Source organism: Mytilus trossulus, chromosome 9 (assembly GCF_036588685.1).
Source record: "Mytilus trossulus isolate FHL-02 chromosome 9, PNRI_Mtr1.1.1.hap1, whole genome shotgun sequence".
NCBI lineage: Eukaryota > Metazoa > Mollusca > Bivalvia > Mytilida > Mytilidae > Mytilus > Mytilus trossulus.
This window is the reverse complement of record NC_086381.1, coordinates 51715450-51731281: the sequence shown is the minus strand read 5'-3', so window position 1 is coordinate 51731281 and position 15832 is coordinate 51715450. Positions and strand designations below refer to the sequence as shown.

At 33.9% G+C, this 15832-nt stretch overlaps 1 protein-coding gene across 3 annotated transcripts in view; it reads right to left on the bottom strand.

Annotated features, from left to right (window-relative positions):
• Window positions 1–486: 486 nt before the first annotated feature.
• The window catches only part of LOC134683084 (uncharacterized), a 29958-nt gene continuing 14612 nt past the window's right edge, over window positions 487–15832 (bottom strand). The window contains exons 1-3 of one of the 3 annotated variants that reach the window (XM_063542146.1): window positions 8735–8857; window positions 4436–4520; window positions 487–2305 (exon numbers count right to left, since the gene is read on the bottom strand). In XM_063542146.1, coding sequence (XP_063398216.1) covers window positions 547–2305; window positions 4436–4506 — 1830 coding nt within the window. In that variant the 5' untranslated portion in view covers window positions 4507–4520; window positions 8735–8857 and the 3' untranslated portion in view covers window positions 487–546. Of the gene's footprint in view, window positions 2306–4435; window positions 4521–8734; window positions 8858–15832 lie in introns of those variants that run through there. The other 2 variants (XM_063542145.1, XM_063542147.1) reach the window with 2 other exon arrangements.

Genomic DNA, 15832 nt, shown 5'->3' with positions numbered 1-15832 from the left:
TATTTGCTAATTTTAAAAAGATGACGTTTTGATGACGTCGCATCCCTAGTTTTTGGTGGGGTTCGTGTTGTTTATTCTTTAGTTTTCTATGTTGTGTCATGTGTACTATTGTTTTTCTGTTTGTCTTTTTCATTTTTAGCCATGGCGTTGTCAGTTTGTTTTAGATTTCCGAGTTTGACTGTCCCTTTGGTGTCTTTCGTCCCTCTTTTCGTACATTTTGCTTTTTCGGTAAACAGTCCATCTGTTGATAAATACTGTGAATGTTTTGTGTATATCTAACTATGTTTACCTATGATAAAAGACGTGCATAGTATCTAATCACTAAAATACAAATTGTTTAGTCTCTAGGAAATCTTGTAAGATTTCCGATAGCGATCTTTTCTAAATAGGTGCAATTTGGGTACTCGGTGCAATTTGGGTACCCTTACGTTAGGTAAAAATATTAATGATTAATGATGTCTTACTATTTAAGATGACAAGAGTAACTTTATCTTAATATCTATTTAATGATTTTGATAGCATTAGTTGACCACCGAATTAGTGCTTTTAACTGTTCAGTGTCTGGAAAATTTTTACTTCTTTTCCATTGTCAATTGTTAAAAGTCTATTTCCGTTTTCACAACAATCAATGTTATAAGGATTTTTCAAATCTTCCTTTGACGTAAAAAGAGTTGAAATTAATCGTGTAGTAGCATCAACCTTGATAATTTCTGATCCACCGATGGCAAGATATATATTCCCGTCTATGTCGCATGTTATTCCATTAACATTGAACGTACGATTGAAAGAGTACATTTCTTTCTTGTTTCTGTTAATATCATAGCATTGGAACATGTTTGATTTTCCGTATTTGACAGAATAAATAATTTCGTCAATTGTTGTACAAATATACAATCTTCCTTTAATAAATGGAATCGTTCGAATTACTTTTCCGGAAAGTCCCATTATAAGAACACCTTTATGTTGTAAACATGCAAATATTTTTTGATTTGCATAAGAAAGGCCTGAAATATAATCACGGAGGTTTTTCTCTATCTTAGTCTCTAATTCAGCAGTATCTACAAAAATAACTTTCTTCTTAACAGAAACAGCAACCTGCGTTTCGTCAATGACAGCAATTTCATCTGGATCCTCTTCAAAATCAACCTCACCTATCTTATACCCATTTGTCTTATAAACAAGAATTCTGGAATCGGAATCTTCTGTGAGAACTATTTTATCACTTGAGAGAAATCTTATGCATTTTACACTAATATCTTTATTACGACGTTCAATAAAGAAATGTTCCTTTAGCTGGTATATGTTAGATTTGACAGGGAACATGTTGTCGAAGGTAAGTTTGACACCATCTAATGGAATATCTCTCTCTGGTTGGACATTTTCTTCTACAATACCATCTTCTGCTTCTACTGTCGATGAACTGAACTCAATATCGTCAAACTCGGGTTGCTTTTTACCGACATGACTTTGACCAACACTTTCCGCTTCAAATCCATTTCTGATGGTTATTTGTTTCGTCTGGTGATTCAAATCATAAGTTGGTCGGGCAACAACAAGAACATCTTTCATTCCTGTAAGGAGACTTTCAATTTGCATTTGGTCATCTAAATAGTTTGTATAAAATTTAGTTTTAATGAGAAACATTTTAAACTCAGAGAATTCGGATTCTTTTATCTTTTCTGTGGTTTCTGTCCTCTTCTGTACAACATTAAGTTTGTGTTTTATTTTCCTTTTATTGTCACACAGCGTTTCTTTGGCGGCAGAGAAGGCTAATTCAAACTTTTCTTTTTCATCGTTTTCACACTTGTCAAGGAAGTTTTCTACTAGTTGTCTACCGTTTTTCATTTCATCATAAAACACAGTCTTTTGCTTTTCCAAATCTGAGACATTCCAGCGATCCTTAAGCATCTCTGTTTGCATATTTTCAACCATTTTCGTCATTGCTTCAACCATCGCGTTCATATCTCCTCTGACATCTGTTATTTTCAAAATGTCATCTTTTAACTGCACATTGCATTTTATACCATGTGTCTCTTCTTTGCATATATTACAACAAGGCGTATTATGAGTAACGCAGTAAAACTTAATCCCCTTTGCTGGGTGTACCTGGCAGTAGAATTCGAATTCCGCTATACTTTTCCCTATCATGTGGTAATCGATTATGCTAAGCATTTTATGGTTTCGGGTTGCTTTTAGAACTTTATGATGACCATAGCAGTTCTCACATAATAACTCAGGACAGTCGGTACACCAAAACTCTGCTTGTTTTTCATTGTCTTGCTCTTTACAAGGTAGGCAGTACTCTCTATTAATATTAAAAAAAAATGTTAAAAAGATGATTGATTATCATAATGACATATATAACTTTCTTATAAAATGAAAATGAAATAAATGGAGAATGTGTCCATGCGACACAGATGATTCCCCGTCTTACATATCACATAAATCTATGAAGGGACATAAGTCTTGAACGGTAAAAGTGACGCTACTCAAATTTGTACTTGATATGTGTCTTACGGTAAAAAGTATTGTGTATACGTTTTAAAACATTTGGCTGTGGCAAACTTAAGTAAGAAAACACAAACGAAAAATTCGGCAATTTTTCCATTTGTAAAGGAGCATAACTCTTGAACAGTAATAGTGACACCACAAAATTTCACCTTGATCTGTATTTAAGTTTTATAAGAGTTGGTTTAGGCTATCCAAAAAGATAACGAAAACTAAATATTGAGCATTTTTCTATTTGTAAAGGGGAAAAACTCTAGAACGGTTAAAGTGACAAACCCATACTTTAAACTTGATCTGTATTTTGTGGTAGTAAGCATTGTGTATAAAAGAGGGACGAAAGATACCAAAGGGACAGTCAAACTCGTAAATCTAAAATAAACTGACAACGCCATGGCTAAAAATGAAAAAGACAAACAGAAAAACAATAGTACATATGACACAACATATAAAACTAAAGAATAAACAACACGAACCCCCATAACATTTGATTTAAGCAAACTAAAGTAAAAGAATGAAAACCCAAAATTCCGCATTTTTTTCATGTGTAAAGGGGCATCACTCTAGAACAATTAAAATGAAACAAACAAAACTCAAAGTTGATCTGTATTTTGTGGTTAATAAGCATTGTGTATAAGTTTCATAACATTTGTTTGAGCAAATTTAAGTAAGAAAACGGAAACTCAAATTTAAGCATTTTTTCATTTGTAAAAGGGTCATAACTCTAGAACAGTTAAAGTGACACAACCAAAACTGAAACATTGCTTCAATTTATCAGTGAGAAGTAAAATAAATTATTGCTTTGGTTGAAGTAAATTTAACAGCAATTATAGACAAAGGAAGGTAACTCAAAATTTTTTAAAGAATATTTTAACAATGATATCATTCTTTTTTTTAGAACAGATATTAGATTCCTGCACCTTGCTAAAGTAATGTAATTAACTTGACAAGTGTAACATTATTTTTTGCCTTGAATATCTGAGCATATTTTACATTGATAATTTTTGGAAATTTTAATGGATAGGTTGGATAGAATGTTAGGATCAATGGACTGTATTTTCTGTATCAAAAAAGGTATTGATAATATAAAAAAAGAAGATTTGGTATGATTGCCATGGCAGCTATCCACAAAAGTCCAAAATGACACATACATTAACAACTATAGGTCACCGTACGGCCTTCAACAATGAGCAAAGCCCATACCGCATAGTCAGCTATAAAAGGCCCTGATTAGACAATGTAAAACAATTCAAACGAGCCTTGGAACATTTAGATATCAAGTCAGTTCAGTCCTTTACAGTTTTGATTGCATTTCATTGCCTAAAAAGGCTTATTTTGGTCTCTTTTTTGCCCTCAGTTCTTGACCTTTTTTATAAGTACCCCCAAACTCAATCCGAACCTTCCCTTTGTGGTATAGAACCTTGTATGACAATTTCATTGAGATCCATACCCTTAAACACAAGTTTTGTTTTCCCTTATTCCTAAACCATAACCCCCAAAATCAATCCAAATATTCATTTTGTTGTATTGAACTTTCTGGTGAAATTTGATAGAGATCCATTTATTCAAGCTAACAAATGTTAAGTAATTGTCTAGAAACCAAATATGTCTTCGAACGACGATGACGACACGATAAGCATAGGCGGATCCAGGGGATAGGGGCTGGGGGCCCGGGGCCCCTTTCGTGGGTTGATTATATAGGGAACCATTGAAGCATGTCGGGAGCGGCCCTCCCCTTAGGTCAGTCATCGCCCCGCCCCCCCTTTTAGAAAAATTTCTGGATCTGCCACTGATAGTCTTATACGAAACGCGGTCATATAAAAAAATCGAATCGAAAAACGATTTTTGAAATCGTTGTTGAAGATGACCAGGCCAGATTTGAGCCAACTTTTAGATTTCTTTGTTATTATTTCTTTTCAGATAAACTTACACAGCATTTAAAACATCAAAGATTTCGGCTTCTTTGGTACTTCCCACATCCGCTTTGGAAGAAATCTCCATAATTTGGAGAATATCTGTAACATAATAATTATAATGTTTATTTGAATGTTCATGACAAGATACAATGTTTTTGTGTTGTGTACACATGCCATTCGTGTATGGAACACTGGATTCGTTGATCTTAATAAAACAAATATACAATCATAGAAGTCATTTTGTCGAAAAACATTCGCAGAAATATGGTGCAAAAGACTGAAAACATTGATAAGAAAGAAGAAATAATCCTCAAATAAATATTTAAAAACACGCTCTATTCTGGAAATTCTGTATGTGCCAGTCCAAAGTCAGGAACATGTAATTTATTGTTTGTCGTTTGTTGCTGTTGATTATATTTGTTTTTGTTTACCGTGTTTTACATAGAACAGGCCGTCGTTAGTTATGTCGTTTGAATCATTTTACAATCGTTATTCAGTTAAATAAAGTTGTTTTAACATCTACGTCATAAGGTCTTCTGGTCTCATTGGTATTCATACCACACCTCTTATTATTATATCGATATACAATGCATATAGCGCATTTGACGGCAAATATACGTCTTACTTATTTTCAACACGAAATGTTATGACAAAGGCAGAGGCGGATTTAGGGAAAAAATTTGGTTGCTTATATAGGAAATCACTGAAGCGTGACTGGGGCGGCCTCCTCTTAGGTCAGTCAGTGGGCCCCCACTTATGAAAATCCCTGGATCCGCCACTGAGAGGGTTTAAATGCTCAGACAAAACTCTTTTTTTCAAAACCATTAAATCATTGTTGAAGGCCGTACGGTGACCTATAGTTGTTAATATCTGTGTCATTTTGGTCTTTGTGGATAGTTGTCTCATTGGCAATCATACCACATCTTCCCTTTTATAATTAAAGAACCTTAGTGAGCACGCTCACATACCCCACGTCGCCACATTGTCATTGGAGAAATTAAATAAGTGTAAGGAAAAAAATTGTATAAGAAAAAATATTGAATAATAATTTCCTGTCAATATCCACATCTACATGCATAGTATGTTAACAAAATTACATGAAATTCTGTTGTGTGGTTTCAGAGGAGTTGAGATGACAAACTGTTGCAGAAGTACATTGAAGCAAATAAGTTCAAAGGGGCGTAACTCCTGGAATAAAAATTGAATCGCAATTTCCCGTCGATATGCACAACTACATAGTATGTCCTTATTATCTGAAAAGGTTTCGTGAAAAAAAAATGAATCAAAATTTGTTGTCGAAATGCACATCTACGTAGTATGTCCTTATTATCTACAAAGTTTCATGAAATTCTGTTGTGTGGTTTGAGAGGAGTTAAGATGACAAACCGTGGAAGTAGTACCTTAAAGCAAATAAGTTTAAACAGGTGCAACTCCTAGAAAAAAAATTGAATCGTAATCTCCTGTCGATATGCACATCTACATAGTATGTCCTTATTATCTGAAAAGGTTTCATGAAATTCTGTTGAGTAGTTTCAGAGGAGTTGCGATGACAAACTGTTGCAGTATTATATTAAAGTAAATAAGTTCAAGGGGCGTAACTCCTAGAAAAAAATTGAATCGCAATTTCCCGTCGATATGCACAACTATATAGTATGTCCTTATTAACTGAAAAGGTTTCGTGAAATTCTGTTGAGTAGTTTCAGAGGAGTTGCGATGACAAACTGTTGCAGTAGTACATTTAAGTAAATGAGTTCAAAGGGGCGTAACTCCTAGAAAAAAAATTGAATCGCAATTTCCCGTCGATATGCACAACTACATAGTATGTCCTTATTAACTGAAAAGGTTTCGTGAAATTCTGTTGAGTGGTTTGAGAGGAGTTGCGATGACAAGAAACAGGACTGACGGACGGACGTACGGACTGACGGACGGACTGGTCAAAAACATTATACCCTCCGCAACTCGTTGCGTGGGGTATAAATACTCATAGATGCACACATTTTAATAAAGCATGATCTAAAACTGATCTAAACTAAAGTGATAAATACAAATACCGTGACAGTAACCAAATTGCACCTATTTAGAAAAAAAAAACCAGATGCTCCGCAGGGCGCAGCTTTATACGATCGCAGAGGTCGAACCCTGAACAGTTGGGGCAATATGGACACAACATTCAAGCTGGAAACAGCTCTGAATTTGGATTGTGATTAACTAGTTGACACAGCATAGATTTCGGACACAGAATTAATGTGGTCTAATGAACTTATTTTGTTTTGCTTTTAAAGTCATAAGAAACTAATGACCGGTGGAAAAAATGTTCTTCCAATTCTTGAACCAATGCATACAAACATCATAAACTTAGTCTTCTGTGCACGAATTTATCATTTTTTTCGTGTAAATTTCGTATAACCGTCAGTTTTTTTTTCAATTGGTCAGTGTTGTTGTGAAAATATGGCAGGTAACTAAAGTTCGTGTTTTGAAGCCGATGTTTAACGATTGTCATCTGTTTGTCAACAATCGACAAACTAGAGGCTCTAAAGAGCCTGTGTCGCTTACCTTGGTCTTTGTGAATATTAAACAAAGGAAGCAGATGGATTCATGACAAAATTGTGTTTTGGTGATGGTGATATGTTTGTACATCTTACTTTACTGAACATTCTTGCTGCTTACAATTATCACTATCTATAATGAACTTGGCCCAGTAGTTTTTGTGGAAAATGTTATGTAGTAAAATTTACAAATTTTATAACAATTGTTTAAAATTGACTATAAAGGACAATAACTCCTTAGGGGGTCAATTACCATTTTGGTCATGTTGACTTATTTGTAAATCTTACTTTGCTGAACATTATTGCTGTTTACAGTTTATCTCTATCTATAATAATATTCAAGATAATAACCAAAAACAGCAAAATTTCCTTAAAATTACAAATTCAGGTGCAGCAACCCAACAACGGGTTCTCTGATTCATCTGAAAATTTCAGGGCAAATAGATCTTCACCTGATAACAATTTCACCCCGGTCAGATTTGCTCTAATTGCTTTGGTTTTTGAGTTATAAGCCAAAAACTGCGTTTTACCCCTATTCTCTATTTTTAGCCATGGCAGCCATCTTGGTTAGTTTGGCGGGTCACGCCACACATTTTTTAAACAAAATACCCCAGAGATGATTGTGGCCAAGTTTGGATTTATTTGGCCCTGCATTTTCAGAGAAGATTTTTGTAAAAGATATATAAAATTTACGAAAAATTGGTTAAAAATTGACTTTAAAGGGCAATAACTCCTAAAGGGGTCAATTGACCATTTTGGTCATGTTGACTTATTTGTAAATCTTACTTTGCTGAACATTATTGCTGTTTACAGTATATCTCTATCTATTATTATATTCAATATAATAACCAAAAACAGCAAAATTTCCTTAAAATTACCAATTCAACAACGGGTTCTCTGATTCATCTGAAAATTTCAGGGCAGATAGATCTTAACCTAATAAACAATTTTACCCCATGTCAGATTTGCCCTAAATGCTTTGGTTTTTGAGTTATAAGCCAAAAACTGCATTTTACCCCTATGTTCTATTTTTAGCCATGGCGGCCATCTTGGATGGTTTGGCGGGTCACGCCACACATTTTTTAAACTAGATACCCCAATGATGATTGTGGGCAAGTTTGGTTTAATTTGGCCCAGTAGTTTCAGAGGAGAAGATTTTTGTAAAAGTTAACGACGACGACGACGGACGACGGACGACGGTCGCCAAGTTATGAGAAAAGCTCACTTGGCCCTTCGGGCCAGGTTAGCTAAAAATCAACAAAAAAACACGGTAATTGAGCACGTGTTTAACATGTAAATTCAGATAATAGTATACACCTATTGACTAGGTGTGAGGGTAATAGCAAGTTTGTTGTCCCTGAGATACCAACTATTGCTCGAGGCAAAGCCGAGACCAATAGTTGGTATGCGAAGGGACAACAAACTTGGTATTACCCGCACAACCAGTCATTAGGTGTTTTATTATTCTGAACAACACAGCCATTACATGTTTTTATATACCAAATGACTAATTTTCTAAAAGTGCATATATATCATCTGAAAGAAAAGAAAAATGTCACATAAGATTACATGCACATGATGAACTATACTTTTTTTTTATAATTCGTATTATATTTGAAAATATTTCATTAATTTCAATCAAGACTAGAAAAACTTAAAATATCCGTGCTTATAATAAATTCTCGTGTACACCAAACGCAAATTCACTTTTAATATAAGGAGAGCAAACCCCATATTATGAATAAGGTACTATATTTTAGTTCTTACAAAAAGTACTGCGAAGATTTTCTTTCTCTTTTATAAAATAACTTCTTGTTAGTGAAATTACAATCAACACAAGCAGATTCCACCGTTTACAATATCAAGAGTTTGACGTTGCCAAGCATACGTAACCAAGCAGAGTAGTCAATGACATCATTATTGTCCAATGAAAAACAAGCATGAAAAAGTACGGGAAAGATGATTGTGAAACTATTAACCGGGGTAATAGTCTTTGAAACTATTGACTGGCAAATGGCCTGTGGAATGAAATAACTATTTCATTATTTTTTATATAGAAAAAACATACTGAGGTATAATAATTTATTTTAAGGACATCCATGCGTATTGTGATCACCGGATTTTTACGAGATGGGTCACACTGAGGTCACTTTGCATACGGAAAATATGTCGGGAGAATTGCTTCCTGGATCTAAATATGAATAAATTATAGAATTTAGAATCAGAAAAAAGTATACGTACATACTTTTACTTATGGTATTGAACATTGTGGTCCAATTTTAGAGCAATTGAATTACTTATACACAACTTATTGTCCTGACACTAGATAAATGTTTGTTTTGAGCCCCTTTGGGTTCCTAATTCTTAAACATTTGGGACAATTTGGGCCCCTAATTCCTAAACCTTTGGGACCATTTGGGCCCCTAATTCATAAACCTTTGGGACCAAGACCCCCAAAATCAATCCAAACCTACCTTTTGTGTTTACAAAAACATTGTAATAAAATTTTATTGATTTACTTCTACTCAAGTTATTATCCGGAAAACCATCTGTCTTCGGACGACGCTGACGAAGACGACGAAGTGATACCAATTTTTTTTTTAATTTTTGCGGTCGTAAAAATACTGTTCACACAGAAATATGACTTCCTTTCTGCATAAAGTTCAGAAAAAAGATCAGCTGATGGACAGCATCATTGTTAATCAATTTGGAGTAGCTGGATCAACTAGTTGGCAGGACCTCGAAATGGTTGACAAACTGAGATATATAAACAGAAATGTAACTTAATAACATATATTGTCTGTTGTGAGTAGTTCTTATTATAACTTAACATTGAACATTGTTATTTGATTGAAAGTCACTGGACAATGGCACAGGGACACGGCTTTGAAATAACTGAAACTGATATACCGATTATAATGTAAATTATTAAGAATCTAACACAAGCAGTTCATTTCAAACTAACTGATGAAGAAAACTTAACAATTGTTGACTATGGAGACGGACCCGAAACCGTCGTCGCCAGAAAATAAATCCATATATACAGTGTATGTAAAGTGCGGATCCTAAAATATCATTTTTACTGTATATGCCATAAATGTCTAATGTAGAATGATAAATAAACAAACGAACTTTTTTTATTTTTTTAAGAAAATGAAGAAAATTAGTTAAAATGTATATGTTCAGAAAAACATAATACTAATAAAACAAAGTAAGAGATGCGAGCGGGTTTTTATCGCGCCTAAAGCCATCCAGCTGTGAAATATATACCAAAATAGGTGAATATTAAGGACATTTCACGAACAGATCGTGCAGGTGCTTTATAACTAACAGGTAAGATGTTGTTGCTGTAAAAAATATTCATTTTAATACAATTATTAAAGTTGTATAACGTAGAATATGTTTTGTCATTCAGTTTCTTCATATTTAACTAAATTCCACTATGATGATTTCGTAAATTAAATGCTAGTCATGTTTACTGTCGAATAATGATACTATTCTTTCATTTTCACTGTGGAGCGAATCATTAGTATTGTATATGCGGTGCATTTTTACTGTATATTTTTTTTGTATCTATTACAGCTCATTTCTTTAAGCATGTAGAGCAAGACTTAAGTTGATTTGCTTGCTTTTTTTTATTGGATAATAGTTATGATAACACCCAATTTAATTCAAATATTAAAAATACAGGTTAAACTATACCTATTCATATTGTTTTAAAATGTCTATCTTATTTACAAAATTTGTATAAACAATTATACAAACAAAGCAAGCAAGCCAACCAAAGTTTTGCGTTACATGCATTAGGAAATTAGCTGTAAAGCCTTTAATTAGCCGACTTGCTCAAACAATAGATAAAGTAAGAGAAAGATTTGATAAAATTTAACTTACGGAGGAAAGTTTGGTTTTAAAACACTCTAATAAATTCAAGAGAAATAACATTTATTTCAAATGTATTCCATTTAGTTTCTTATAAAGCGTATAGGAATCTTTATACTTATTTTTTTATCCATTTCCTTAACACTTCACCACTAATTACGTTCATCTTGATATAGATTGCACCTTTGTTTTTCCCGTTTAAAAGGTTTTACACTGGAGCCCTTTATAACTTGCTGTTCGGTGTGAGCCAAGACTCTATGTTGAAGACCGTATTTTGACGTATAATGGTCTTCTTTTATAAATTGTTACTCGGATGGAGAGTTGTCTCATTGTCACATACGACATCTATATATGGATAAAAAACGAAACGAGACGGGATAAAAAGGGATAAAAATCCACGCTACTTTTTTAATATATTTATAATGGGCTTAATATGAATCAAAAAAGAGTAAAATAGTGGGTCGCATTTGGGTATAAGCGTCACGCCGGATTGCCGATTTTTTGCAAGCGTGACAGTTGAAAGTCAAATGATTGTGTAGTGAAAAACGGGAAATGAAGTCTAGCGGGACACGGATAATTAGAAAAATTTAGAACTGCATAGTATTAGCGGGATACGGGAATCTGACAAAACAATAAGCGGAATACGGGAATCTGCCAAAACAGTAAGCTGGATCCGGGATCAGAACCCCCCCAATGAGACCCCAGAATAAGATATTTTTGTATATTCATCCAATTGTTACAGTCATGCCTTCAATAACAAATGTATCCGATGCATGCATTTTTTATTTTTTTTTGGTCCCTTTTTCAATTTTGCGGGGTCCAAATTTATAGACAAAAGTCCTTTAATATACTAGTAGATATTTGGAATTCGTTGACATGCTGAATCTAACCGTGTATCTAGTTTGGGGATTTTTTGCCTAGTTGCTAAAATAGCCCCATCTTCGCTAGCCAAGGGTTACGATCCACTCCCGCTCTCTTCGCGAAGAGAGCGGGAGTGGATCGTAACCCTTGGCTAGCGAAGATGAAATAGCCCACATAGAGTTCCAAAGTGTCTAAAATCAACAAAAATGAATTGTAGCATGCATTTCGTGTACAATAACCCAAATGTGCTTGGTTTTACCTCTGCGGTAGTATCCATTCGCGGATCTAGAATTTTGCATAAGTAGGGGCCCACTGACTGCCTAAGAGGGCCCGCTGATGTCACGCTCCAGTGATTCCCTATATAAGTTAAAATCAAGGAGAAACGTAATCTGAATAATACAATATGACATTTTGAGAATCGCTTTTGTTACAAGTTTGAAAAGCTATATATTTGATGAAGAATGAATGAGGAGTTTGTATTTCAATTTGAAAATACATATATCATAAATCCTAAAGTCATCAACTAATTTTTTTTTCATTTGTTGCAAGTGTATTTATCACATAATTCTACAATAAAAATTCCGCGCATCTTTGAAAATTCTACATTAATAATGACTGCACTAACAGTGATAATTCATCGCATCTATAGTTAAAATGGATCGCTTTCAATAATTGATATGCTATATTAATATGATGCTTTTATAACACTTATTTGAACTTGATGCTATGTTTGTATATTATAAAGACATATCACAATGAAATTATGTTAAAACTTAACTTAAAATCCTTTAACTTGATATTTTTAAAACGTTAACAAATACAGTTTTCCCATGATCCTTTATTCTACAATAGACATACCCGCATATAACAGTAAAAATGAACTAGCTGGATTCGCACTTTATATACACTGATATATATTTCTCTAATTCTATTGAAATTTATCCCTTTCCCAACCCATTGTATAAAAAAATTTAATCAACGTGTGGTTGCTGGTGATCTCAAAAGATCATTGGATGATTTAAGGGTCATGACCTTTTTAACTAACTGGATGAATCAAGATTTGATAACACAAGGGGTACAATCAAAATCACGTGATGGATATACACACACCGGAAGTTACAGTCGAACTCGCCGTCTGAAAGGTTAGTAGTTGCATTTTCTTGTTTTATCAATTAAATTTTGATTAATAAGTTGGCACACCGAATGTCGGATAGTATGTAGTTTTAGAATACACCATTGTTTTTGATAGAAAGCGTGCAGTTATTGCAAACACTTCGACACAGTTATCTGGTGAACTTTTGGAACTGTGTCGAAGTGTTAGCATTAAGTGGACGCTTTCCAGCAAGGATAATTGTGTTTTTCAAAACTAGATAGTATCCGACATTCGGTGCACTACCTTATTTATTAAATTTTATTGATATAAACAAGTAAATACGACTACTTACCTTTCAAGCGGTCTGCTCGATTGTTCCTTCCGGTGTGTGTATATCCATCACGTGATTTTGATTGTACCCCTTGTAACAGGTGTTAATGAAATAGCAATTTTACCTGACCATATCGGGAAATAGGGGGCGAGTTTATTTATCTACTAGGGTAAGTACCGGAGTAACTCGAGTGAAAATTAAACGCATAGAGTACGCACTCGAGTGACGTCATCGACTAACTCTCTTCAACCCACCGCTGGACCACGATCCCTCGAGTTCCAAGATGGCGTCCGAAGAAGAAAACATGTAAGATGCAGTTGTTAAAATCTGCATAGTATGCTAATATCTTTGCAGATTATCGATTTTACTCGATAAAAATCAAATACGTGTGAAGTGGAATATTTATTATTTTTAACTTCATCATGCAATCCCTGATCACGTATTTCCACTATCTTCTGATCGGATGTAAAAAGTATTTATTGAAATATTTGTTTATATTACTATATAACTGCACAAGATGATAAACACACATTTTTTATTTTGCCCCCCAGTGCATTAGAAATACTGTTTTGGATAAAATCTATTATCATATCAGTGTGATTTTTTTTAAATCAAAAATGAGACAGTGTGTTCCTGTTACGGTTGTATGACCCCTGTCACCTATGAATTCACACTGCTCGAACTTTACATACTGTAATACACACATTATGTAATGCTATGAAATCACTGTTTTACTCTTAGATAAAATAAAATTGGTGATGAGGCAAACAAAAAGTATGAAGGTTGGGAACTAGTAGTAAGTGTATTAAGACATGGGGTTCAAAAGGGATGACTGAATTAGGAACTGCTACCCCTTTTCTTCTATCCCTTCTCCGATAATGGCCCAAAGGCTCTGTCATGACCTGCTGTGGGACATTTTTTGTCGCTAGACCCCTTGCCCATGATTTACGTTTTGCTAAATTCCGGAATTCCCGAAACATTGTACAAGAAAAGAAAGTACTAATGTACAATCTGCTGTTCTTTCTTAAAACAATCCAGAAAAAAAGTTTTATCGTTTTTTTTATCTTGTAGGATTATGGTACAATTGACTAATCCTGAAGGGGATATAGAAAGCTGCAGGATGTCAAAAGAATTAGTGCAGATGCTGAAACACCCTGAATGTGGTATGTATAATGCATGTTAAGCACTATATTAAGCACACTTGAATAAATATTTTTTCCCTTCAAATTTAACATTATTATGTATGCAGGAAAACTGACTTCATATTTTTTTGTCAACTACTTGTTCACACAATTTATTCACTAAATTTTGGATTTTTTTTTTAAATAATTTTTTTTTAACATAGACCAACCTTTTTCCAAATTAAATGGACACTCAAAATGTAATAAGAATTAAAAAAAAATAGAGCTAACATGTCTTAGATCAAGACAAGAACCATTTGACTTCCAAGAGGTCAATTGAGACCAAATGCAATAAGGGTAAACACAGACAGAACATCTATTTTTTTACCCCTCCCTTTTTTTCCTAAATCAAATGTTGTGTGGCCAAAAGGGTAAGACACCATAGAACTGATTACAGAAGACAATAACAATAAAACTCCTAAGACAAAAGTTGTCTGAAATTGTAATTATTAACTATGTTAAGATCTCCAGAAATTACATGGCCAGCAGGATTATAACATGCAGAAATGTGCAAAACCAAAGCAAAAGTGCTGCCCTCAGGCTCTTATAATAAAATTGTAAGGTTAACATGAAAGACATGTACATTTTTTATGTTTGTCTTTTGTCTATTTTTAGATCCTACTGTAAAGCAGCAGGTATTAGAACCGGTTTTTGAAGGGAAAAACAACATACCAGATGAGAAAATACCAGAGGCGAAAATATCAGATGAGAATGAATGTAGTGCTGCAAGTGGTGCAAGTTGTAATAGTAGTAGTATTGGAAAGGTAAATAAATACTCGCAAAAGAGTGTGTTTTCTACAAATATGTTTAATTTTATTCATCAGCATTGGAAACTTAATGAAACAGTATGATAGTCAGTTTTGATATTAGTAAAAAATTAAGATAAATAGTACTGACAATATTGTCTTTTCCATCCCCCTTAGGTTATTTCATCAGTCATATTGTACAAAACAATGTTGTACACAATAAATAAGAGGCAAACAACTTTTAATTTTGGTACAGATAATTTTTTTATTTTAAAGTTTCCAATTAACACTATTTTTTGTATGCCCCGCAGCTAAAGGAAGGGTGCATCAAGTTTATTATGTCAGTATGTACGCCCGTCCGTCTGTTTGAATGTACCTCCCATAATTTGTTTCCTTTCTCCAACTTTAGTTTGCCTCAACCAAATGTTATGAAACTTTTACACAATGCTTATTACCACAAAACACAGTACAATTTGAAATTTGGGTGGCATCAGTTTTACTGTCCATGAGTTATGCCCCTTATATTATATGCAAGCAGGGGCATCATCTGTGTCCCATGGTCACATTCTTTATTCATTTGTACCTTTTTTTAATTTTTAGGAGAAAAAGTTACATGACCCAAATTTGTTGGCCAATTATGAAGACAAAGTAATGATGGACAAAAATTGTGATGTTTTTCTGCAAAAATTTTATCGAAATATTTCACCATCTTCAGAGACTGACATTTCAGTGTTATCATTAGATAGCAATGAAATAGAACCTTTTGTCCAAAAG